The 25,802-nt window shown below is 38.7% G+C and overlaps 1 protein-coding gene and 1 long non-coding RNA gene across 10 annotated transcripts in view; one reads left to right on the forward strand and one right to left on the reverse strand.

The window, feature by feature from the left end:
* KIAA0825 (KIAA0825 ortholog) overlaps positions 1-25,802 on the forward strand; it is a 248,123-nt gene that overhangs the window by 5,438 nt on the left and 216,883 nt on the right. For 5 of the 9 annotated variants that reach the window (XM_027708741.1, XM_027708748.1, XM_027708747.1 and 2 more), the window contains exons 2-4: positions 10,354-10,420; positions 10,994-11,101; positions 12,702-12,765. The exons of 1 other annotated variant lie outside the window; for it this stretch is intronic. In XM_027708741.1, coding sequence (XP_027564542.1) covers positions 12,757-12,765 — 9 coding nt within the window. In that variant the 5' untranslated portion in view covers positions 10,354-10,420; positions 10,994-11,101; positions 12,702-12,756. Of the gene's footprint in view, positions 1-10,305; positions 10,421-10,993; positions 11,102-12,701; positions 12,766-18,593; positions 18,616-25,802 lie in introns of those variants that run through there. 3 more of the 9 variants (XM_027708742.1, XM_027708743.1, XM_027708744.1) reach the window with 3 other exon arrangements.
* LOC113981392 lies at positions 10,235-14,109 on the reverse strand. The gene is made up of 2 exons (XR_003538397.1): positions 13,815-14,109; positions 10,235-10,380 (listed from the first exon to the last, which is right to left on the reverse strand). It is a non-coding gene; the product is annotated as an uncharacterized LOC113981392 (long non-coding RNA).

The raw sequence follows: 25,802 nt of genomic DNA on the forward strand, positions 1-25,802 counted from the left end.
TCCCTCGCTGCTTGGGCCTTCTTAATCTTATTACTGTTCTTCTGCCCTGTTCTAAATCCTCTATACCTGCCTGGAATACTTAATTGACCTAATTCCCACATTGACTTTCTAGTATTTTTTCCTACATAGCAGATCCATTCTGATATGATCAGCAATTTTTCATTCATCAAAGTCCTTTCACCTTCTTTTTTTTTTTTTGAGAATGCCCATAAGCTTGTTCAGATTGTGTTTGCTGCTGATTTCTTATTTTTTGAGTGTGTTGTAAAATGCATTTTCTTTGTCTTTTGATTGTTTTTTCTTCTCTAAGTAACTGCAGTTAAAATGGTGAATGTAGGTAATGCTAGCAGATACTATAATTTTTTCTTAATAATTGTATGTTGTTAAATAGCAGTATATATACTATGAATATTCTAGAATGGTTTTTGCTCTGCAATAACACCTCTCTCCCTGCAGTTTTATTTCTGAGTGGGCAACTGCCAACAGCATGATCGAGCCCAGAATGCAGATAAACATGAACTTGGCTCACAGACATTAGAAAATCAAATCAGTATAACATGTGTTGCATGTACGCTTTCTACTTTCTCTGTAGTTCACTGTACTGGAGCTCAGTACAGAGAGTAGGGAAAAGATATAGATGATTGTGGATGGAAGGAGAAAAAAATCGTTAAAAGAAGTTAGGAGAAAATGTGATGTAAATTATTATAGGGAAGATAATGAACGTGCAATAAGTGCAAGAAAGTACAAAATACCCTACCCTATGTGTATTTTATCAATATGTAACTGGAAGGTTATATAAAGTTGTGACATAAAATTTGCTACTTAAGGTGAGGTTCATAGAATGGATTGGATTGGGAGAGACACCTTAAAGATCACCTAATTTCAACCCTCTATAAGTCCCCTTTTAAGTTCTGAAAGGCTATGGTAGGATTTCCCCAGAGCCCTCTCCACACTGAGCAGCCCCAATGTATCCATAGCACGGATGTGTGATCATCTTGGTCACCCTCCTCTAGAATTGTTCCAGCAGGTCCACGCCCTTCTTATGTTGGGGGCCCCAGAGCTGGGCAATGCTCCAGGTGGAGTCTCACCAGAGCAGAGCAGAAGCTTGAGCAGTATCATGGAGTATCTCTTGAGTATCACAGAGGTTCCTTGTAACTGTTTAATTGTCCCTTAAGGTGGAACCCCTGTTATCAGCAGATCTTGCAAATAACTATTGTATTCTTACCACTTAGTCATCTGTCCCTAAGATTTCCAGGCTACCACCCAAAGACAACTTACTCTGAGTAATCAATCAGTGTCTCATGAAGTTTGTAGTAGAAGCATTCAGAACTAACATGATAAGTGTGCACTGATGTGTTTTTTTGGTTTTTTTAAATCTTACCAGAAATCATTGTCTACTAGACTCAAAAAGCAGACAGCATTTACCAAAGAATAAATCCAAAATTGACTGTTAGAGTAATCACAAAAAATGGGTCTTCTTAATGAAGTAATTTATTGCCATAAGAAATTGGGTTTCTCTTCAGATAGGCTTTTCACGCAAAATAAGTTGAACATCAATAATTTTAATTTTTCTCACTGGACCTTGTTTAATTTGGATGAACAGGAAATTTTGCATAATGACTGGCTGTTTTTCATCACACTTGCAGACTGAGTTAAGTGAAGTTTGGTTATTGCAAGCATTACTCTGTGATTCAACTTGGCTTTGGCATATGCAGATATGACATATAAGTCGTCTTTCCATACCACTCTATGCTATGAGGAAAATGTTCCCCCTCGTAAAGAGACAGCAATGTCCTTTTCTGGTCTGTAGTCCAAAGAGCTTTTTGAGAATTGTTGAGTTTCTCCAAATAGCAGCTACCTCAAAAATCTGAGGGTTGCAGAAAAAGTGTCTAGACCTTTTGCAGAAGGGGTGCTTCTGCAGTCACATATGCACAGAAGAATAAAAGACTTAGTTTGAAGCAATGACATAGATAAGGACTCTACCTCTTTTCTTCCACTTTCCCAAATGAAGTAATGACATTTATTAGTGTAGAAGGTTTTTGCTGTCAATGATTTCTCCCATCTGGAATGCCAGTATTGACAGAAGAGTTGTGTGGTTAGCAACATTATTGCTCATAAATATCATCAGAAAGGGTTGCAGTAAGAGCAGGACTGAAATCCCTGACTGGGAACACTGAATCATTGTTAGTAGGATGAAAGCTTTCTCTGGGAAGGCATTATGGGCTCTTCTGTATAAGAGTAAACTCCCTAAGGATGCCAGTCCTTTTCTTCTCCTATTCCTGCCTCCCCATTCCCAGCAGCATCTTCAAAAGATTTATTAGCAGAGTTGAATTTAGGTGCCTAAAGTCCTACTTCCCAGTTGCTTGCATGTAAACAGGAGCCCCCTTTACAGGGCCTAAGAAATGCCTTTGAAGGAAGAGTTGCTAGTACCAGCAGTAAATAGGATATTAATCTTTTCAGTAATAAGTATGTTGTAAGTGGAATGATTTTGAATTCAGTTCACGAAGGGATTCTGGGCAGAGATGGCCTTTGAGATGTGTCTCCTGGAGTGGAGACACCACAGTACATTTGTCCATCTGCAGGTAACTCTTCCCATGTATTGCTGGTGGAAGGCTTAAACAAAAATGACATATATGTTTAATGTATGAAATGTAAAGACTGTATGGCAGGAGAGAGAACAAAATGAAAAAAGAGCAGGATGAGGATTAATGGAGAAACTAATTAGGAGAATTATATGTATAACATTTTAGAGATACATGACGTTAATTTTCTGAGGTAAATGTTAGATGCTGATTGAAATATAAATGTGACCCAATGAAAAATAGTTGGGTTTTCGTGTGTGGTTCCCTTCCCTTTTCCCCTCCAACACACATGCCTCCTTCTTTGTGATTGTCTCTGATAGAGAATATGATTTGTCTTAAGATAAGAACACTGGGTGGGAATTGTCCTAAGGTAAGAACAGTAGGTGGGAATTGCAGGGGGAACTGTCGGGATGCTCACATAATTGATGTATTGCAGAGATGGGGGAGCTCTGATGACAGTGATTGACTTTGGTGCCCTGCTGGAGAGTGGGTAAACTAGTCTCCCAGACTTGCAGACAGCTCCCCACACCTCCCAGCAGGGATGCCTACCAGATACATCAAGCCCCAAAAGCAGGGAACACTCACTTTTTGGTGGGTGATTATAAAAACATGAAGATCCAGTCACACATAGAGGTGTAGTTGTGCGTTCTGTGAGGCCAAAGAAGGTAAACCTGTATGTTTCTAGGTGAGCCTGCTGATATTATAACCCTTTATTGTCAATACTGCATTGACAATATTTAGATACTGTATTAGCAATAAACATAATCATAGTCATCCACATAATCAGTGTCATATTTCTTGCACCTGACCGAGAGTCTTCTCCCTGCTACTCTACTAAGCTGGCATAGTTGACAGGATGCTCTAATCAGGCATATTGAGGTTTGGCTAGGACCTTTAGAAGGAAATTTGTGTATTCAAACATAGAAGACAGTATTTTGTCTCTCATAGAACTTTTACAGTAAATTATTCTGTTGGGTTTTATTCTAAACATTTAGAGTTACTTCCAAATACTGATTTGCTGCAATCCTCGGAGGCATAAAATAGGCTTTGATGAATTATATTTGGAAATGTTTCCATATTTAAGTTACTTATAAACTGTTTTTTTCATAGTAAGACATTCATCTCTTAAATTTTCACAGTAAGTGTTGTATTGGAATAACTTTGTCTTTGCAAGAGGCAGTAAAGCATTAATCTGAGACGGTATCTAGTTAAAAATGTGTACGTGTACATGTATCTGTCTAGAAGTATGTAGGATGGTATAATCTGCTGTTCATGGGCTTTTCTGGAAAAATTCTTTGCTAATCCAGCTAATTCATTAGAAAATATTTGTACAGGGTAGTGACATATTGAAGTATGATTATGTGTTCTATGCAAAAATTTCTGTGTTTTTTTGTTTTGTTTGTTTACTTGTTTGTTTATTTGTTTTTTCCAAGTGAATAGATTTAGGTCCCTTTATAAGAATCCTTGACTAAGAAACTTTTATTTTTTTGTTTTCAGTTTCTGTGTGTACAGTGTAGTTTAGAATTTTGTTGAATATGTGGTTAGTGGAATTTAATCATAATTTGTGTATGTTTAGTCCTCGAAAGTATCCTTTTTCACTTTATTTTGTAGTGATTCAGTTCCTACACTGTTTGAGTTTTAAAGACCGCAGTACTTAATTCTTTCTTAACTGAAGATAAGAATTTAAATGTTCTCACAGGCAACGATATTCTAAGATGAAATTTGATCATGTTTTGACTTGGTATCTGTTTTAGCTGTTGGAAGGCTGCTCTGATGGGCTGTACTTCAAATACCAGCTTAACTTTATTTATGGACCATTCTGTAGTCTTTAGTTCCTTTACAAATATTGATCTTTACCTAAAAATCCGAGTAATATAATTCCTTTTATAAATAAATATGTCAGCTATCCTTCAGCTGTCTGATGTGCTTCATCTTCTCTCTTGCAGAATTCAATTCAATATCAAATCCAAGTTATCTGAATATCAATGTAAAATGCTGCCAGAATGTTACTCTGTTGTACTGTGTAATTTCCTCTTCTCTTCGTCTTTAAATTTTATGTTTGATAAACCTGAAAGTCCCAGTGTACTGAAAGGCGAGTCGGCAAAGAAGACGGCTAGCCTGGCTGAACAGGGAGATTTTAAAGGAAACTAGGGGAAAAAAGAGAGCTTACCAACTATGGAAAAAAGGGCTGGTTACTCATGAAGAGTTTAGGAATATAGTTAGGTAATGTAGAAAGAAAATTAGAGAGACAAAGGCACAATTTGAACTCAATCTAGCCACTTCTGTTAGGAATAACAAGAAGTGCTTCTACAAATACATCAATAGCAAAAGGAGGGGAAGGAAAACCTCCATTCTTTGTTGGACATAGGGGGGAACATAGTCACCAAAGATGAGGAAAAGGCTGAGGTACTTAACACCTTCTTTGCCTCAGTTTTCAACAGTAAGACAGGTTGTCCTCAGGACAGCTGGCTTCCAGAGGTGGTAGACAGAGACAGGAAGCTGAATAGCCCCCCTGTAATCCAGGAGGAAACCTGCTGAGCCACTTGGATCCTCACAAGTCTCACAATGGGACCAGATGGGATCCATCCTAGGGTGATGAGGGAGCTGGTAGAAGAGCTCACCAAGCCGCTCTCATCATTTACCAACAGTCCTGGCTCACTGGGGAGGTCCCAGATGATTGGAAGTTGGCGAATCATCAAACTGATCCACACAAAGGGCTGCAAGGAGGACCTGGGAAACTACAGGCCTGTCAGCCTGACCTCATGCCTGGCAAGGTTATGGAGCAGATTATCCTAAGTGCAATCACACAACAGCTACAGGATGGACAAGGGATCAGATCCAGCCAACATGGGTTTAGGAAGGGCAGGTCCTGTCTCCTTTTATGATCAGGTGACCTACCTGGTGGATGAGGTCTGTGGATATGGTCTATCTGGACTTCAGCAAAGCCTTTGACACCGTCTCCCACAGCATACTCCTGGAAAAGCTGGCAGCCCATGGCTTGGACAGGGGCACTCTGTGCTGGGTTAGGAACGGGGTGGAGGGCTGGGCCCTGAGAGTGGTGGTGAACGGTGCTGCATCCAGCTGGCCGCCAGGCATTAGTGGTGTCCCCCAGGGATCAATGTAGTGTACCATTAGCAGATTTGCAGATGACACCAAGTTGGGGGCAGTGTTGGTCTGCTGGAAGGCAGGAGGGCTCTGCAGAGGGACCTGGACAAACTGGAGAGATGGTCTGATTCCAATGGGATGAGGTTCAACAAGGCCAAGTGCCGGGTCCTGCACTTTGGCCACAACAACCCCATGCAGCGCTACAGGCTGGGGACAGAGTGGCTGGAGAGCAGCCAGGCAGAAAGAAACCTGGGAGTTTGGATTGACAGGAATCTGAACATGAGCCAGCAGTGTGCCCAGGTGGCCAAGAAGGCCAATGGCATCCTGGCCTGGATCAGGAACAGTGTGGCCAGCAGGTCCAGGGAAGTGATTCTGCCCCTGTACTCAGCGCTGATGGGGCCATACCTGGAGTGCTGTGTCCAGTTCTGGGCCCCTCCGTTCAGGAAGGATATTGAGGTACTGGAGCAGGTCCAGAGAAGAGCACCAAGGCTGGTGAAGGGACTTGAGCACAAGTCCTATGAGGAGAGGCTGAAGGAGCTGGGGTTGTTTAGCCTGGAGAAGAAGAGGCTCAGGGGAGACCTCATCACTCTCTACAACTCCCTGAAAGGAGGTTGTAGCCAGGTGGGGGTTGCCTTCTCCCGGGCAACCAGCAGTAGGACAAGAGGGCACAGTCTTAAGCTCTGCCAGGGGAGGTTTAGGTTGGGAATTAGGAGAGTAATCAGACATTGGAATGGGCTGCCCGTTCACCATCCCTGGAGGTTTTTAAGATGAGACTGGATGTGGCACTTAGTGCCATGGTCTAGTAACTATGGAGGTGTTGGATCAAGGGTTGGAGTTGATGCTCTCTGAAGTCTTTTCCAACCTGGTTGATTCTATTTATCTGTGTTATTGCTTAAATGTATTTTTCATTAGTTAATATTGGTGAAATAATCAGTGCGATTGTTCCTTCTTACAGTTTCAGTTTTAGTGAACAAGCTGCTTGTTTAACTTGTGCAAACATGTTGAAGGTATTGAATTTTAAGGCAGAAACACTGTCTGGAAAGGGAACACTGACAAAGTCATTCAAAAGGGAAAAGAAGAATAATTTATAAAAGGAACTGTAGCTAATGATGCCATCCACTTGCTTTAAAGTTCTTCTACCTCACCTTTAATGAATTAGATTTGTCAACAGCATATATTTTATGCACTACTTCTAATGAAGTGGCATACCGGCACTACAGTGTACTTTGAGGATTATTCCATCAAAGCTTTTTGCTGTCGTAAAGTAGACCTTTTTAAATAATAGATACTAAAAACTACATTTAAATAGCATTAAGGTTGTGACACAAACACCAAATGACAAACTTCAGGCAATTCAAAGTTAGGGCTGACAACTTGTCATTACCTTGCACTGTCATTTTTTAAAAAATAAGCACAATTGCATGATTTAAGGATTGAATGTCAGACTAACTTTAAATTTCTTGCCTTTTGTGGGCTGGAGTTACAACCTTACTGTCATTTTTTATACAGGTTTTTTTTGTATTCTGTTTTCAGAAAAATAATAAAAGCAGTGGAAACAGTACATGCTTTATTGGCTTTGTTTTTAATTTTAAACACAGATGAGAGAGTATTGGTTAAAGAGCAGGGGCTATCTTGTTATCAAACCTACATGTGTAAGTATGTACATGTTCTTTTAAAATTCCTTTGCTTTTTTCTTTGCTGATACTTCTATGGAACTTATGAGTTACAGGAACCTTAGTCCTGGGTTATTTAGCTAAACCCTCAGAAAGTACTAAGAGTTCCCAATTCTTTTCCATGTTGTTACGACCCACCCCAGGAAAAGGGGAGGGGAGGTAACTCAGGTTTTTATCAATAATTCCCTTGGGGTGGATTAAAGTGAAACGACACTAAATAATCGGTGTCTGAAAACATATATTGGTAAGGTTTATTTTAGACATATATAGATAGGGTTCATTTTAACAATTTTGTTTCAACAGGTATGTTAGCATTTTGGGTGTTGTCATCTATATAATTTATAGCAATATGGCATAGGGATAACTTCGGGGGGGAAAATGCATAAGGGAGAGAAAGGAAAGACAGGGTAAGGATAAGGGAGAGTAAGGGAAAGAAAATATGAGGGTGGAAAGATGCATATAGTCACCGCCCACGGGGTCCAGCGATGACACCTGGCAGTTGCCGCTTCCATGTCCGTCAGCTGAAGTGGTGACCTTGATCCGCTGGGGGTGAAGGAGGGAAGCCCCCACACTCCAAGAAGTTATGAGTTATTATATCCATGGTCAGTGTCACGGGCCATGTCTCCAGCCTCCAACCTCTCTCTGGGCCTGCACAGAACTTCTGAGTCTGGCCTGTTTCCCACCTTTCAAGATTGATTTCTCATTTTGTTGCTGTTAAACGTAATGGAACTTTCTGTTCAGGTAAGTTAGCATGTGCGTGTAAACACAATCCTCTCAGTCCCTCTCTAGAGATGGTTTCTCAAGGTCTGTAAGTCTAGTGAAGGCAATCCATTATTTTTATCATGGTTTTGTCAACTTCTTCTGGCATAGACTGGCACTGCTGCCAAGTGGTCAGGCCTGCACCAGTCACTCACTTCAGTCACCTGCCCCATGCCACCGTCAGTGCTTATACAGCTGCCTGGTAAATAGGGATTAATAGTCTTCCACAGGCCAAGTGGCTGCTACAGAAGGTTGGTAGGATTCTGTAGAAAAAGGGTCAGAAAATGTGGCCTCTCTTTCAAGTAGTCTGAATCTCTTCTTAGTACAGTCAATCAATTTCTCTTAATTTCTTTTTATGGTGTTGCCATTAATGCATAATAACACAAAACCCTAACTTTAATAAAAATTTGTGATCATTCAAAGAAGAATTGGTTTAGTGAGCTGTATCATCCACTAGTACAGATAAAGAAGTGGATTGTTTGAAATAAGAATAGTAGTCTCCATAATGTTTTTAATTCTTAAGATGCCATTTGACTGGGAACATGTAAGTTATGTCAGGTAATGCAGCTATAGGGAGTAATGAGGAATACAGTTCGCTTTGTTCTTTTCCTGTAATAAGCTTATCTCTGGTGCACACTGCGATGGAGAAAGAAAGTGGAAAAATCATTCCAGTCTGCCTTGGTACTAAAAATCAAAGGATTCATTCAATGCCATTACATGATACCCCCTTGCAAAGCTATTGACTTTTGATTCATTATTTGGAAGAAACTTAAAGTTTCTGAGTAATTTTTAGCTCCAAAGATTAGCATAACAGTGTTGTGATATTACTTCTTACCTAGAAAAAATATGTTGTTTCAATAAATGCTTCACCCCTTTTGTATCCTTGAACACTTTCTTCCTTATTCAGAATATGTACCTTTAACTACTTTTCTCATTGGATATTTTGTTTGTGCTTGTAACATCCTCAAAACTGTTTCATGGAGGTGTACTAGTGAAAGGAATCTTGGCTCAGGAATCTTGTTGGCTGGGTCACAAAAAACATAATTTATCTTACAGATTAATAGAACAGAATTGAAACTCTAAGGTTCACTGTTGGGCTCTTATATAAAAATAATTTCCTTCTGAAGGATATTCATACTTCTGAAGGGTACTCTGCTAGAGTTATTACTATACTCAGTTTTAGGCAGTTAAACCAAAAAATATATAGATTAAAACTTAAAAATTTGATTGTAATATACATTTCCAACTTGAGTATTACATGGCTTATTAATTTTGTATTTTTTAAGAACAGTTGTAAAATTCTTTGAAATTAATATAAGGGAAAAGAAATTTGCTAAAATATTAATGTGACCCTAGGAAAAAAAATTTTACTCCTTTAGTTTGTGATGTTCCCGTCTCTTTCTAGAAACTTGAAATGTAGTCTTCCTTCAAAACAACCGAAAATTGATCTTTAGTTTTCAGCCAGGTTTTGTTCTGAAGTAATAGGAAAGTAGTGCACGTTGTTTACACTGTAGTTGCACTTTGTGGCTGGTTGCACAACTCATTTAAGTCTTGTAATTATGTAAGAAATAATACAGTGCATGGTGTTCACTTATAAGATATTTATGAACACTTGCTCTCTTAATCGTGAAACCAAAGGCTAAGTGCTTTCTGCACCAGAGAATTTAATATAAATTTTACAGCAGTCATTTAAGGTAGGCAGGAGGAACTCCTTTCTGCATCACAAATCAGCTGATTGTCTTTCCTTCTTGCACGGTAATTTATGACCTGGTCTTGTTCCAAAGAATGATTTCTTTTCCCCTGTGTGAATGCATTAAGTAATGATTCATTCTCTCACCTTTTTACACTCTTGCCTTTATCATGTTTTGAAATAGTATTCTTGATACAGCATCTTCCCAGAAGAGACAGCTGAATGTATTAAAGCTGAGTATTCTTGCATAGTACCCACGTGGCATTTTCATGGCATATATAGATCAATAGTATAGAGGTAAACAAACTTAGCCATGAATACAGGATGTTTCTTTTGTGAGCTGACAGCTGCAGGACTCTTAGTTGCCCTATGATAAGGCTGGAGTGTGAAAGTATAGTTTAAGATGTCTTTGAGAAGAAGGAAGTTCCTTTCACAGTAACTATTCCTTTATTTTACTTTCTTTCTTCTTCAACAGCAATGGAAAGGTATTGTGGATAAGTATTCTTTAAAATTGCTTCTTGGTTATGCTTTTTTTTTACTTTTGTAGCATTGTAGTTGAGATGACTTGCACTTCCTGCCAAGAAATAAAGATATAAAATCTTAAAAGTTATCAGGTAAGACAAAACTGGGTATAAATATAGAGAGGGTGCTCTGGGAATATAAAGGCTACCTCTGAGAAACTAGATAAAAAAATCATTTATATATGAATTCTGAATTAGTAAGAAGGTCCTGTCTTAAGATTTATTTTTTTTATCTTCCATGATAGTTACAGAACTCCAAACCAGTTAGACACAAGATTTAGTTTTGCAGTTATTTTGGTTACCATTAACTAGATGTGGTGCAGACCTACTTTCATATCAATCAGTATATTTGTACTTTAATATACTGTTCTACAGATGCCTTTCCTATCTCCTATTTCTGTTCTGTTTGGTACTGCTTAAACCTGAAATGGTATATAACCTGTGCTTTTTTTAATGCATAAAGGTAGCTGTAGCAGTTATGAGTTCTGCTCTGAATACAAACTGATAGTTAACTAGAAGTCAAGACATAGTCAAGACTAAACACTGCACTTAAAGAGGCTTAAATCAATGTCCTTTTAATTAAAACTGACAATACCATTGGTCTGTGTGTTACTTACATTTTTTTTTCTCCTTTAAGTGATCTTTTGATCAGATACTTTTTTTTAGAATAAAAGAACATACAGATCTGATCTGATGCAGACCTGTGGTAGAATCAATATTCTGCTGAGTATCAAGATTGTTCTTTGACTAGCCATACTAAAGGAGAAGAATACGGTAAGCTCTTAAAACTCTTACTCTTCACTAGGAAGGAAAACAGATATAAAAGGCAAGCAGGAAGATATCTGGCCATGAAGATGAGTGAGTGATCATGAAGAGCCAATTGTCAGCCCAAACTGTTAAAAGAGCACTAAAAGGCTGCTGTATTAGTAGCAAGTATAGTTCTCTTGCTGTGGAACTCTAAACACAATCTGTGCATATACCTCTGCATTTTGTTGTGATTTTATAGATTCATCAAAGGTTGTTTTGGTATATGCTGACTAGTTACCTAAGAATCTTTTGAACTGGTTTTGGTTAGTCTTGAATTAAACCCATGCATGAGACAGTAATTTGACGTATTTAAGCAAATGTTTCCCATGAGGCTTCTGATGGGAAGCATCTTGGTTATTCTGTTTTCTTTTTTCATAGCTAGTAACACTTCACAACCTGATTGCAAACCTGATTTAAGTCAAAATACTAAGAAGCATTAGTATTTCAGATGATTAGAGATTGGTATGTCTATGTGAAGAAAATATTTTATAATAAAATGTAATATGCTCTGATTAATCATGTAAACCTCAAATAGAATGCTAATTATACAAGCATCTCATCAGAGAAATCACTTACTTTTATACTGCTATTTGTGAAGCAAAGAATTATGTTCTTGAGCTTACTTTAAAGACAAGCCAACAGAGAGAAAAATGATTACAGATCACATCCTTCTGCAGAACTTATTTGCCTTGAACATGTTTCCTGTTGTCTCATGCTAACTTTGCTGATGTTGTTGAATATAAAGATATCCTTCTTGAAATTCTGATTTATATTACATTGTTAGCAACAGCCATTTGGTCAGTCTTAGAAATGTAAAATGATCTTGAAACATCCAATGAGATCTACTAAATTAAAATATTTGTATAATAGTTTTCTTAATTCAGTTAGCTGATGACATGCAATTGTGATCTTTTACAAGCAAGTTTTTTTTTACTTGAAACTGCTGGCTTCTTTAAACATGACAGTTGTTGGTGAGCTAATCCTGTGAGTCAATCTACACTAAACAAGAAGCTTATCTCAAACCCTTGGCAGCTTCAGTGAAAATTCAAAAGCATACTTTACAGAAGAGATTGTCAAGAGTGGAACTAATATTTGTCCAGTTGGACAGCTTGCTTTTGTAGTCACTAAATGAAAGTTGAGATTCTGTCTCTTCCTTGAAAGCATCTGTGTCAAGAAAATAATTTGGACTGTTTGTGGTTTGACAGGGATTATTAAAATCAGATGAAGTGAAGGGAAGGAAGTGTAAGAAAGCAAAATTGACAGTGACGCTCTCTATTACTTGCAGCTTGGATCATGATGACTATATTGATATGATAGGTTCTAAATGTTAGGTTCACTGTGGGGATGTGTTAAGCAGCAAATACAGTAAAGTGCAGTTATAGATGATTTTTCTGACTTAATAGAAAGCTATCAGGCATTTATTTTCATTGGGAAATTTGGGAGGAGAAGTGTAGAAGAAAATGAAATATCAGAGCGGGCAAACAGAAGGAAAAAGGGAGTGGTTCAGAAAGAATTTATTTTCTCCTTTGTGATTTGATTTATCTCTCTTTTTATTTTTTTTTTTTAGTTCATACAGCTTGCTAGTATACTTCAGAGAGAATAAAACTGAGGATTAAGAACTGATGGAACAGGTCATAAAATTTCTTTTTGCATTGACTTGAATTTGGTAGGAATTTTTTAGCATTAATAGTTTTGCTTAAAATGAGCTGAAGTCTTAGATTGCTGTTTCACATCAATTTTTCATGACTTGCATCTAGCATGCTATTTTTAAATAGTGATCTTTACTGCCACTTCAAGATAAATAATTTAAAAACTCAAATTATTGCAATATTCATATAGCTGAATTTTTAATTGCTGAAGATACATTAACTGCCAACTGTATGCATCTTTTGGTGTCTAATGAATATACAATGTATTATTTAATTTTAGTCCTTTGTTTAATCTCTTAGTTGTATAGGTAAACTTTCAATTCTGAATAGGCAAGTTAATGCAGAAGTAAGACATCTGATTAGTGAAGTTCGAAGAGTGCTGTCATTTCTGTGTAGTTTCCTTTTTTGTTTTCCAGTATGGAATCTTTGCAAAAAATTGTATTTTGGGACAGTTTTTAGTGTAGAGTAGATTTTTAGTGTAGTGTAGATTTTATAGGAAATTAGGGAACTCAAAGGAAAAGAGGTGACACATGAAAGCCTTTGCTGTTATTTAGCATAGCCATAGCTTCATATCTTTCAAACAATGTCATGCAACATTTGAACAGTTAAGCCATGCCAGCATCTCATCTTCACCTATATTCACATTAGAGAGAAGCATATTAGCATCCATAGTGATTCATCTAGCAGAACAAAAGGATTAAGGGGAGCAGAATGACTGAGAGAAAAGAGGTTACATAGAGTTGGAGACTTGCAAAATAAAGACTGTCATGAGAAGAGATGGTGGTGTTGAAAACCCAGTGGGGACAGTGGTAAAGGAGGGGCTCTGGTAGCAGAGCACACAGAACTTGAGATGTGACAGGAGGGTGCCAGACTGTGATGTAGGCTGGATGAGGAAATGGGAAACACAGACAACCACGCTAAAATAAGAGAGGATTGAAAATGTTTGTAAGGGACAATCTTAGAGAGAGGTACATATTGTCTACATACCTTCACATTTACTTCTATATCCATGTCATCGCATGTTAACCTACCTGCTTGATCTAGGAAAGCCAGCAGATGTCATCTTTTTGGACTTCAGCAAAGCTTTTCATACTGTCTCTCACAGTATCCTTCTGGGCAAAATGTCCGGTATACAACTGGATAACCGTGTTATGCAGTGGGTGAGCAACTGGCTCACAGATTGGTCACAAAGAGTTACGGTGACATCAGGCTGGCAAACGGTTGCTAGTGGGGTTCCACAGGCCTCCATCTTAGGCCCTGTCCTCTTCAACATCTTAATTAATGACTTGAACGCAAAATTCAAAGGAATACTAAGGAAATTTGCTGATGACACTAAATTGGGAGGAGCTGTTGACTCTCTTGTGGACAGGGAGGGCCTGCAGAGAGACCTTGACAAATTAGAGAGATAGGCAATCACCAACCATATGAAGTTCAACACAGACAAGTTCCAGATCCTGCGCCTGGGATGGGGGAACCCTGCGTATGCATACATACTGGAAAGTGAGAGGCTGGAGAGCAGCCCCATGGAAAGGGAGCTGGGGGCCCTGGCAAGTTGAATATGAGTCAGCAGTGCCCTGGCAGCCAGGAGGGCCAACTGTGTCCTGGGGGACATCAGGCACAGCATCACCAGCAGGTCGAGGGAGGGGATTGTCCTGCTCTGCTCTGCTCTGCACTGGTGCAGCCTCACTGTGAATATTGTGGCAGTTTTGGGCACCGCAGTATAAGAAAGACATAAAGCTATTAGTGAGTGTCCAGAGGAGGGCTACAAAGATGGTGGAAGGTCAGGAGGGGAAGCCGTCTGAGGAATGGCTGAGGTCACTTGGTCTGTTCAGCCTGGAGGAGACTGAAGGGAGACCTCATGGTAGTCTACAGCTTCCTCACAAGGGGAAGTGAAGGGACAGGCACTGGTCTCTTCTCTCTGGAGACCAGAGAAAGGACTCAAGGAAATGGCATGAAGTGGAGGTTTAGTGGTTTAGTTTAGATACTAGGAAAAAGCTAGAGGGTGGTTTAGCACTGGAACAGACTCTCTGTGGAAGTGGTCACAGCAGCAAGCCTGACAGAGTTCCAGAAGTGTTTGGGCAATGCCCTCAGGCACATGGTGTGATTCTTGCAGTGTCCTGTGCAGGACAGGAGTTTGACTCGATGGTCCTGATGCGTCCCTTCCAACTCAGAATATTTATAATTCTATGATTCAGTGGTGGTATTCTTTAGATGCTTTGTGTTCACAAGTACTTTGAAGTGCATAAATAAACAATTATCCCAAATTATAGTATTCTTAAGTGGAAGAGCATTTAAAATTCAGCTTACAGTTGGTATTAACTTACTCTAGGCTAATTAGGGTTATGGGAGACCTGCCTTTCCTGAATATGCAGATTTTACCATGTTACTCAGCCAAATGCCTGTAATTTTGAAAATATCCCTATTCTTTTGGAATCCACCTCTTGTTTCCTGGTGTCTAGTATACATCAAAGGGGAGATTAGTTGAATCAAGCTACATTTTCTACTGTCTGTTGTCTGTGGAATGAATCTTAAGGGCAAGGAGAGGGAAATAATAAACTCAAAAGCTACCATTTCAGTATTTGCAGTGTTTTCAAGTATAAAAAGTAAGATAATTGTTTAGAGGATCAGAACACACCAGATCAGAGGAGATGCTCCTGGCAACAGTGAATATGAATTATTTTGTAAACTTCCAGAGTCAATGTCAGATTCCTCATTGCTTGTCCACGTTAGCATGTAATAGTTGTACTGTTTTATTCGTAATATAAACAATGGAAATGCATTTCACAATTCATACAATGTAGTATTTTTACTGCAAGTGTAATACACATTTACATTTTGGCATAAGGTAGTCTGTGAAGATGTAATTTAATATTTCAGTTCCTATTGAGATGTGTAATTCAGCTTACATTCCTTTCATTGTATAATTAATTTTTAGAGCAGAGCTTTCAGTTGTGGTGAAGGTGTGTTTTTATAATTTTTTCTTTAAAGAATTTAATGTACACCAGTATTTGTAATTAGCAGAAGTTCTCTTCCCACTTCTTCCTCCCTGCAAAGATTAATTCATACAAATGTAAGGGAAAGGACTTGGAATCTTTTACTGAGAAATGGAGATGAGGATACCAAAGGCTTCTGGTGGGCCTCTACGGAGGCCATGGTCAGCAGAATCTACTCCACACAGTGATTAAACACTTGTTGATTTCTAAGGGATACTCTCCCCTTTACATTTCTGTCAGTGTTTTGTGTAAAGGGATGATTTGTTTTGGTAGTATGTAGTGGCTTTTGTTCCTAGAACCACTGGAGTTAGAAACTAGTGCTATATTTTGGTAAAATATTAGTCTCCCGCCTTTTTCTGATACTAGCTGTTAATAGCTTGTTGGAATAGTAAAATAATGTAAGCAGAAGAAAAATTGTAAAGTGAGGACATTATACTAAATAAGCATTTTCAGTAGTTTTAAAACTTACTGGTAGGATGTCAAAGTGAAGTAAATTTCCACATTTCAGAAGTCAAGTAAGTGAAATGAAGCTGAATAAAAAGTACATGAAAAACAACAGCATTTTGTATTTTTCTCTATCAAATGTTACTCTCCCATCATAATTATTTTTATACCATAGAGGATTATCTTCTTATTTATCTAGCAGGGACTCCTATATCTGTTACAAGGGTTTTGAGAAAATACTGAGATCTCTTAGTAGTTTTGAACTGTGAATTTTTTAACACTGAGAAGCTCTTGAAATTAGTACTTGAAGAAAGGGATTCTGTTACTAAATTATGTTCGCCTTCAGTAGCACGAATAACATCCAGATTCACTAGTTATATCTTTTTAACAAGTTAAATGAGAGAGAATTAGAGTTATTTTCTGGCACCTATTCTGGTATCCGTTATAATGATGCCAGCCTGATGACTTACTTGTATATTAAGAAGGGGTCTGAAGTTACAGCCTGGAACTATGGGTGATTGAAGTTACATCTGAGAAATAAATGATAAAAAATTTAGTCAAAATCAACAATAGAATTTGTGAGAAAAGACAATGAATATGTGATATTAAGAAATACAGTTACTTCAAATGAGGATGTGCACATCAGTCAAGGTGAGGCACAGCAGTTCATGTGACAGTTCATGTAAGCAGGGCATGTAAGAAGGCACAGTCACCTTCCCAGCTCCTGAGGCAAGCTCCCCTAGTAGTTTTTGCTCACCTAGCTAGAGAAGCCCAAAAATGGATTCCACGTAGTTGAAAGGTGTTGCTAGAAGGAAAGTGGTGACCCAGATGGAGCTCCCTCAGAAGCATGTAGCTGTCCAGGTCTCCAGCTGCAGGGAGTGTTTGAACTTGGCCTGTTTGTCTGTGACCAGGTGGATGATCTGCTCAGCCTGGTGGCAGAGCTTGAAGAGGAAGTGGAGAGGCTGAGGAGTATAAGGGAGCATGAGAGAGAAATATGCTGGTGGAGTCACACGCTTCCATCCCTGAGAGAAATGCTGCAGGTGGAAGCTTGGCAAGAGTCAGAGGAAACCTGATGCTCTCTCCATTAGGCAGAAGGAGGGGAATGGAAGCAAGTCCCTAGTGAGGGCAGCAGGATAATCTGGTCCCAGCCTCACTTGCCTTTCCAAGTTGCACTTATGGAATAGGTATGAGGCTCTGAAACTTGAGAGGCGGGCAAATGATAGTGAAGTTGAAGGTCTAGAAGGTCTACCCTGGGGGTTGCCCAGAGCAAGTCAGTCAACCAGATGCATTACAACTCAGCTGTTAAGAAGGAAAGAAGGGTAGTTGTTGTAGGTGACTCCCTTCTGAGAGGAACTGAGGGCCTATATGCTGACTGGACCCATCCCACAGAGAATTTTGCTGTCTCCCTGGGGTTCAGGTAAGAAATATTACTGGAAGACTCCCAGGACTTATTCAGCCCTCTGGTTATTACCCACTTTGGGTTGTCCAGGTCAGCAGGAAGAGATTGAGAAGTCCTAGGACAATTAAAAGGACTTTAGGACACTGGTGACTGGTTGAAGAGACAGGAGCTCAGATGGTGTTTTCCTCAATCCTTTTGGTAGCAGGGAAGAATGTTGAAAGGAACAGGAGAACCCACCTGAATCAACATATGGCTTAAAGACTAGTGCCATCAGTGGAATTTTGGCTTTTTTGGTCATGGGGCAGTTTATACAGCACCCAGCTCGCTAGAGGCAGATGGTGTTGACCTGTCTAAAAGGGGGGAAAGGATTCTAGCCCATGAGTTGTCAGGGTTGATTGAGAGGGCTTTAAACTAGGTTTGAAGGGGGAAGGGGATAAGACCGGGCTCACTGGACATGAGCCTGGAGGCAGTATGCCACTGTTGGGGGTGAAATCAACAGCCCGGCTGAAGTGCATCTATACCAATGCACACAACAGGAGTAACAAACAGAAGGAGATGGAAGCCATTGTGCAGCAGGAAAGCTATGCCATAGTGACCATCACAGAAACAAGGTGAAATGACTGCATAACTGGAGTACAACGGATGGTCAGGAGCTCTTCAGAAGGGACAAGCGAGGAAGGAGAGGCGGTGAGGGGGCTCTCTACATTAAGGGAGTGTTTTGACTGTATAGAGCTCAAGGATAGTGATGATAAGGTTGAGTGCCTGCGGGTAAGAATCAGGGGGAAGGCTAACAAGGCATTCTGGTGGGACTGTTACAGACCACCCAACCAGGTTGAACAGGCATATGAAGTATTCTAAAAGCAACTGGCTGATGTTTCATGACTTCCAGACCTTGTTCTTGTGGGAAATTTTAGCCTGCTGGATGTCTACTGGAAACTCAGCGCGGAGAGGAGGCAGTCTAGGAGGTTCCTGGAGCGTGTGGAAGATAACACAGTGGTAAGAGAGCCCCCTGGGGTAGTGCTCTGCTAGACCTGCTGTTTATGAAGAGAGATGTGGTGGTCAGAAGCCATCTTGGGCATAGCAATCACAAAATTATAGAGTTTTTGACTCTTGATGAAGTAAGGCAAAGCCTCTATCTTGAACTTCTGGAGGGCAGACTTTGGCCTGTTCAGGACACTGGTTTGGAGAGTCCCTTGGGGTACAGTCCTTAATAACAAAGAGATCCAGGAAGGCTGGAAAGACAGAAATCTTAAAGGTGCAGGAGCAGGCCATCCCTGTGTGCTAAAAATCAAGCCACTGGGGAAGAAGATTGGCCTGGCTGAACAGGGAGATTTTGCTGGAACTCGGGGGGTGGGGAAAGAGTTTATGACATTTGGAAGAAGGGGCAGGCAACCCAGGAAGAGTACAAGGATGTCATTAGGTCATGTAAAGAGAAGGAGAGGGAAAAGCTCAGCTAGAACACAATCTGGCAACTGCTGTGAGAGATAATAAAAAGCATTTTTATGAATATTTTAACGACAGAAGGAGGTCCAAGGAAAATCTCCATCCTTTATTAGGCAAGGGGAGGAAACATTGTCACCAAGGATGAGGAAAAGGCTGAGGTACTTAATGCCTTCTTTGCCTCAGTCTTCAACAGAAAGAACTGTTATCCTTAGGGCAGTGAGTCCGTTGAAGTGGTAGATAGGGATGTGGAGCTGAATAGGCCCCCTGCATTTCAGGAGACAGTAGTTGGTGACAGGCTGTGCCACTTAGACACCTACAAGTCTATGGGGCCAGATGAGATTCACTTAAGGGAGCTGGCAGAAGAGATTGCCAGGCTACTCTCTGTCATTTACCATTAGTCCTGGTTAAGGAGGGAGGCCCCAGACAACTGGAGATTGGCCAATAAAACACACGTCTACAAGAAGAGTTGGAGGGAGAAACTGGGGAAATAAAGTCCTGTCAGCATGACCTCAGTGCCAGGGTAGGTTATGGAACAGATTATATTGAGTGTTATCATGTGACACATACAGAACAACCAGGGAATCAGGCCCAGCCAGCATGGGTTTTAGAAAAGGCAGGTCCTGCGTGACCAACCTGATCGTCTTTTATGACCTGCCTGGTAAATGAGGGAAAGCCTGTGGATGTGTGTACCTGGACTTCAGCAAAGCCTTTGACACTGTCTCCTGTGACGTTCGGCTGGAGAAGCTGGCAGCCCCCGGCTTGGACAGGTGCACTCTCCACTGGATTAAAAACTGGCTGGATGGCCAGGCCCAGAAAGTGGTAGCAAATATGTTGCATCCAGTTGGCAGCTGGTCGCTAGCAGGATTCCTCAAGGCTCAGTTGTGGGCCCAATCCTGTTTAATATCTTTATTGATGGTGTGGACGAGGGGATCAAGTCTACCCCCTAGACTTGACAGTTTGCAGACAGCACTAAATTGGGCAGAATGTTCATCTACTGGAGGGTAGGAAGGCTCTGTAGAGGCATCTGGACAGGTTAGATCAGTGGGCCAAGGTCAGCTGTATGAGATTCAATAAGACAAAGTGCTGGTTCCTGCACTTGGATCCCATGAACCCCATTGCAGTGCTACAGACTGGGGGAAGAGTGGCTGGAATGCAGCCCAGCAGAAGAGGACCTGAGTGTGATGGTTGACAGCCAGGTGAACACGAGCCAGCAGTATGAGTAGGTGACCAAGAAGGCCAATGGCATATTGGCCTGCATCAAAGATAAGTTACATGTGGAATAGCATTGTCTTCCTTTTGAACAATTATTCCAGTTATTTTTGATTGAGTATAAAAGTATGTGATTGTCTATGAAAAATCTTGAGATTCAGTCATACAGCAGCTACTGCAAGGTAGAAATACCAACTGGATGTTTTGAGAGCTAATAAATCCACAGGTTTGCTAAGAACTTACGCTCTGTTTTCTTTTAGTCATCTGCTTGAAATAATCTGACAAGAACATGGACATGACACTGATGCTTTTATAAAATAATTTAAACTAAATCAGTGCTGCAAAAATTAATTTCTTTGGATCCATAACTTACCCAGTTTAAGAAAGTGTAAGTGTGTAAGTTTAAGGAAGTGTGTATTTGTAAACTATTAATGTTTACTCTGTTGCCTTCCTAAAAACTATGTAATGGTTCTTTAAAGTTATAATTTATCTAATTTTTCTTTATTCTTACTTCTTTCCTAATGAGTATTGTACCCTGATTATGTCTGATTGAACTTTTGATATTTGGAAGTCCAGCACAGAAACATCTGGCCTTACTTCTCGTGATCTATAAAACTTGCCATCTTTTATACTGTAGGAATCATAGTCTGTTGTCATACTATCTATACGTTGGCTAACACATAAGCCTAGGCAATCATGTTTTGTGGTAGTTGAGAATAAAATGCTAGGCAATAAAACTGTGTATTTGAGGATTTGCTTGCCCATTTAGCCTGCTGTATTCAATAGAGTGGCAGCTGGATGTGAGGAAAAACATGGTATAATTTAAAAGACTCTGTAACCTTAGGGAGTGTTAACAACTAGTGTAATTGATACTTGTGTCAGTGTGGCAGCATGTGGTTATGAAGAGAGAAAGCAATGACATTTTATTTCTAAAATGTTTATTTTTTTAAAAAAAGTTAATAAACATGTACAAAGTGTTTATTTGCTAAGTTTTTATTACAGTGATTTTTTTTTTTAGAAGTCAACTATTTCTTATGTAATATAGGAGTTGTGAAGAAGAAAATCCCTTATGTGAAGAATTACTCTCAGTGCCTCACTTTATCTTTTCTGGAAAAAGTGAAAACTCAAAAAAAAGTGGTAGAGAACAAAATTTGAATAGTTGAAATAATTTGATATGCAAAGTTCTAGATGAAACATACCCAGTGTAATCAATGCATTTAATATAATTGAAGGTGACAAAAGGTAGCCTTTATGCTATGATTTTTAACTAGACTTTAAGAATTTTCTTAACTAAAAGGGGAAAAAAAGGAAAATGACAGAAACAAATCAGAAAGCTCTGCAACTGTGTCCTTGTTCTAGCTGGGACAAGATCAATTTTTTACAGTAGCTGGGAGAAGTCTGGCTAAGGCCCAGATGGTATCCTATACTACCTCACCTCAATGCCAGGGGTAGAGCAAAGGGAGTCTTCTGGTCAGGTGTAGTGTGGCAGTGGTTCACATATTGCGAGTTCCCGTGTGGTGAGCTTTCTCATGTGTGAATTGTTCGCCTTTCTTGTACACCCTTTTATTACTATTGTTCCCGTTACTGTTCATTTTTCTTATGTCATTGCTGTTTCCAGTAAATTTTTCTTATCTAAACCCATAATCTTTACCTTTTGTACCTCCAATTCTTCTCTCCATCCTGCTGCAGGGGGAGATGGGACTGATCCTGTGTTTCATGATTTGGAGTGGTTTCAGTGGAAACACTAAATTTGGAACACCATTCCTAAACCATGACAACATGGTAAAAGCATTCAGTGTTATAATTTTACTTATGGGGTGTTTTTTTTCAAGGAGAGAGAAAAAGAAGCTTAACAGTGACAGGTGAAAAACTTTTGAAGGTGAAAAACTGAAGAAGCAGCATTATATGACTGCATTACGCCTTAGAGTCTGAGGGATATATTGGGTATATTGCATGAAACTTTACAAGGTGAGTTATGCCAGCAAAAAAAAAAATTAAACATTTCATTTAAGAAATGAACAATGAAAAAAAGAATTATCTTTAATGGACATTTACAGTTACCAGTGAAATGTTTCATATGACCGACCCTATGTAGAATTTAGTAATAATATAATAATAGTATTTGGGGAAAAAACCCAAATCCATTACATTTATAGTACTAAATAAGCTTTTAGGACTGTCACTATAAACGTGGAACAACTTAAGAGACATCTCTGTGGAGGGCTTTTGTATTTCATTTTTTTATAATGGACATCTTTAAAGCTCTCAGCCTTAAATTGAGTAGTAATGAAAGAAAATAGAATGTGTGGCAATGAAGGGACTGATACAGCCTACCTTTTAAAAGCTGTGGTCACAGACCTTTTTTGTATTTCTTTTTAAATATAATAGTTTCATTGGAAGGCTATTGCCTGTTCAAATTTAAACAACTCTGTATCTGATGTACTGAGCTACAAGACCTTAAAGGTCTTGATATTTCTCTCTTTTAAATACCATAGTCCTTAAAGAGTATTGTCTCAGGATGGAGGATTTTTCCTATAAACAAGAAAAGAAAAGGCTTTTATGGTCTGGTATAGAAGTAGCTAGTATGGATTTGTAAGGTTTTTAGTTGAAAATTATGTACTTTTGGTTCTTTACCAGTGTGTTAAAAGATAAGTTCTTTCAGTACAGTTTTTATAAATCTGTGCAGTTTTAGACATTAATGTCAAGCAAGACAGGAGTTCTGTAGCTGCTGCTTTTCCAAGCATAGTTCTGTGAAGGATTTGCCTCTTCTTTCTGAGTTTCTAAAGTGACACAAAATGAGAAAGCTCAAATATTATGCCTAAATAGCATTTATTATTGCCACAATTAAAAAGGCAGCTCTGCAGAGGATGCACCATACATATGTCATGTTCCTGTTCTTCAGAAAAAAAGTAATTGTTGTTCTCGCACATTTTCTCATACCACTATGCAAATTTGACTCAATACATATGATCCTCATCTAGAGCAGTTGAAAATAAATTAGATACTATAGTCTATTTTGAAATTATTCTATTTATTTTACATTTTATATATATTTTATATTTTCTTGGCTAAGAAGATTCTAAGAAAACGTACAGTAGGTATTTTTAATTAGGCTTTTAAGAATCTCTTTTCTATGCTTTAGTGATTACTTTAGTCTGCTGATTGGTAATTATTGTTGTAATTGAAAGGTATTTCTAAAACATCCATCATCCATAAAACATATTCATTTAACAATTATATTGATTGATGTAGTCTTAATTAGGGACAATGCCAGACTAATTCTGTCCTGTGTTTGTGTATGGCAATGGCAGAAAAGTTGATTAATGAATTTTTTTGGTAAGGCCTTAAATCATACCTAAAGAAGATATAATTGCACCAGGTTTATCCTTTTCTTAAAAAAATCTATTAAATATAATAGAACTGCAGGCACAAAAAAAAATTCTGAGAAGAGGCATCTTGAATCTTGAAAACCAGAAAAGGAAAAAAAACACTTACACTTGTATACAGACAGTTGTCACGCTTATGTGTTTAGTAACTGTACGACTAATAAGGAGATAAAGAGAGCCACTGGATTTAGTGGATGGATTCCAAATGTTTGTGGACTTCTTGTCTAAGAGTGGTTTGTTTATAAATGTTGAATCTTGGATGTTGGAATCACTTTAGAATTCCTGCTTCAGGATAACCAACTGAGACAAAGATGATATAGGACCATTTCACTCAAGAGCTACTCAGAAAATGGCCATTTCTTCTTTACTCAAGGTTATGAAATCACATTATCCTTTGTTCCTTTCTTCTGCCATAACTACTCACGAGTTTCATTGCAACTCCAGATGGTGTGTTCCTCTTTTGAAGTCACTGCCTTTGACCAATAGTGTTTGATTAAGTTTATGTAAATGAGAATTCTGTCCTTGTCTTTGAACATCTCTTACCAGTCCCAAGTACCAGCACATCCAAAAAAGCAGTGCTGATTCCTTTGCTTTCTATTCTCAACATTTCGCTTTCTGTGGCTCAAAGAACTAGGGAGAGACAATAGGCAGAACTCATGATTTTAGTTTTAAATTCTTGTGCCTAGAAATGCCTAGAAAACAGGACTAAGCTGCATAGTTTGAAAAACCCATAGATCTTAAAAATAGTAGTATATATTATTTGTCAAAAATGTGCATTTTCACAGTCCTTTTTCAAGGCTTTTGACAATGTTATGATTCAATGGCTGCTATAGCTGCCTTAGAGTACTGCATTCTGATATTACAGCTTTAGATGGAAGGCACAACTTTCTCTTTCATCCACAGTGAGGACTGTGTTTCTTCAGTTATATTTTATTCCCTCTCTCTTATTGGTGACTGTTATAATGGCAGAATTTGGAAGAAAAACTATTTTCAATAGGGTTACAAATTTAATTAGAGATACTTAGAATCTCTCTTTGAAAAAATATAAAGAACATATCTTAAGTGTGTGGTGGATAATAATTGATGACTATAACAGTAACATTTAAATGTAAGTTTATGACAACAGCAAGTGTGGAAAGTCTGCAGGGGGAACAATGCAAGATGATTTTATTAAAACTTTTTTCAAAGTTCTTTGTGGCATTCAAAATATTTAGTAAGTAAAACCATCATGAAGACTGTTTTGGTTTGGGGGGTTTTTGTATGCAATAAATGTCTTTTTTTACTGGAAGAATACGGTATTCTTTTTGTAAATGCTGTGTATGCTTCAGCAAAGTGTGGGAAGTAGGTGAAAGGTAACTTGGAAAATTTAGAGATCTTGAATACATATTAAAAGAAACAAATATGGGTTATGTTATTTTATAGAAAGAATTTTTAATTTCTTCTTTTTCTTTTACAAGTCTTTATTTTAAACAGTAATACAATTTTAAAGGATTTTTACCACAGAAAATTGGCTGAAAAGCTTTTACTATGTCAGAGTAGAGCTCAAGAAATTATAGTTTTTAAATGGATTTCTTGTGTAAGCTCTACGTGGTTTTCAAAAAAAATTAAATATTCAGCCTACTTATACATTCAAAACAGCAAGAATTTCAGATTGAATAGCAGTATCTCAGGCCACTGCCATCACTGCTGCTGCCTGCTGTGTGATTAGAGATGACATCATCTGTGCTGTAAAGCAGCTGGAAACAGTTATGCAACTAAAGATAGATAAAGGAAATGATTGTTAAGGTGATGGTTTGAAAGTCTAAGCTTAGTTATGAAAAATCTTACCAATTCTCTTATCCCCTTTTAGCTTTGCAAGGGCAATAAAGAGATATATTCTGTAAGACAAGAAGCAGTATCAGAAAAAAGCTTCAATGATTTGGCTAATTTTCTGTACTTACGGTGCTGCACTTTGACATATCTCTGTTTTCAAATTGTGGATACATTGACATCCTTTTTTTAAAGTAGTGCCTAGTGGCAACAATTTTCTTTTATTGTCCTGCATATGGATGGAATGGGAGCTCTAGAGGTAAAACTCGTATAATGTTAGAGGACATTCTCAAATATTTAGATTGGCTGTAAAATAATCCAGAAAATTTGATAGCC

The sequence above is a fragment of the Neopelma chrysocephalum genome, unplaced genomic scaffold, assembly GCF_003984885.1.
Source record: "Neopelma chrysocephalum unplaced genomic scaffold, ASM398488v2 Primary Assembly neopelma1_96523, whole genome shotgun sequence".
Taxonomy (NCBI): Eukaryota; Metazoa; Chordata; class Aves; order Passeriformes; family Pipridae; genus Neopelma; species Neopelma chrysocephalum.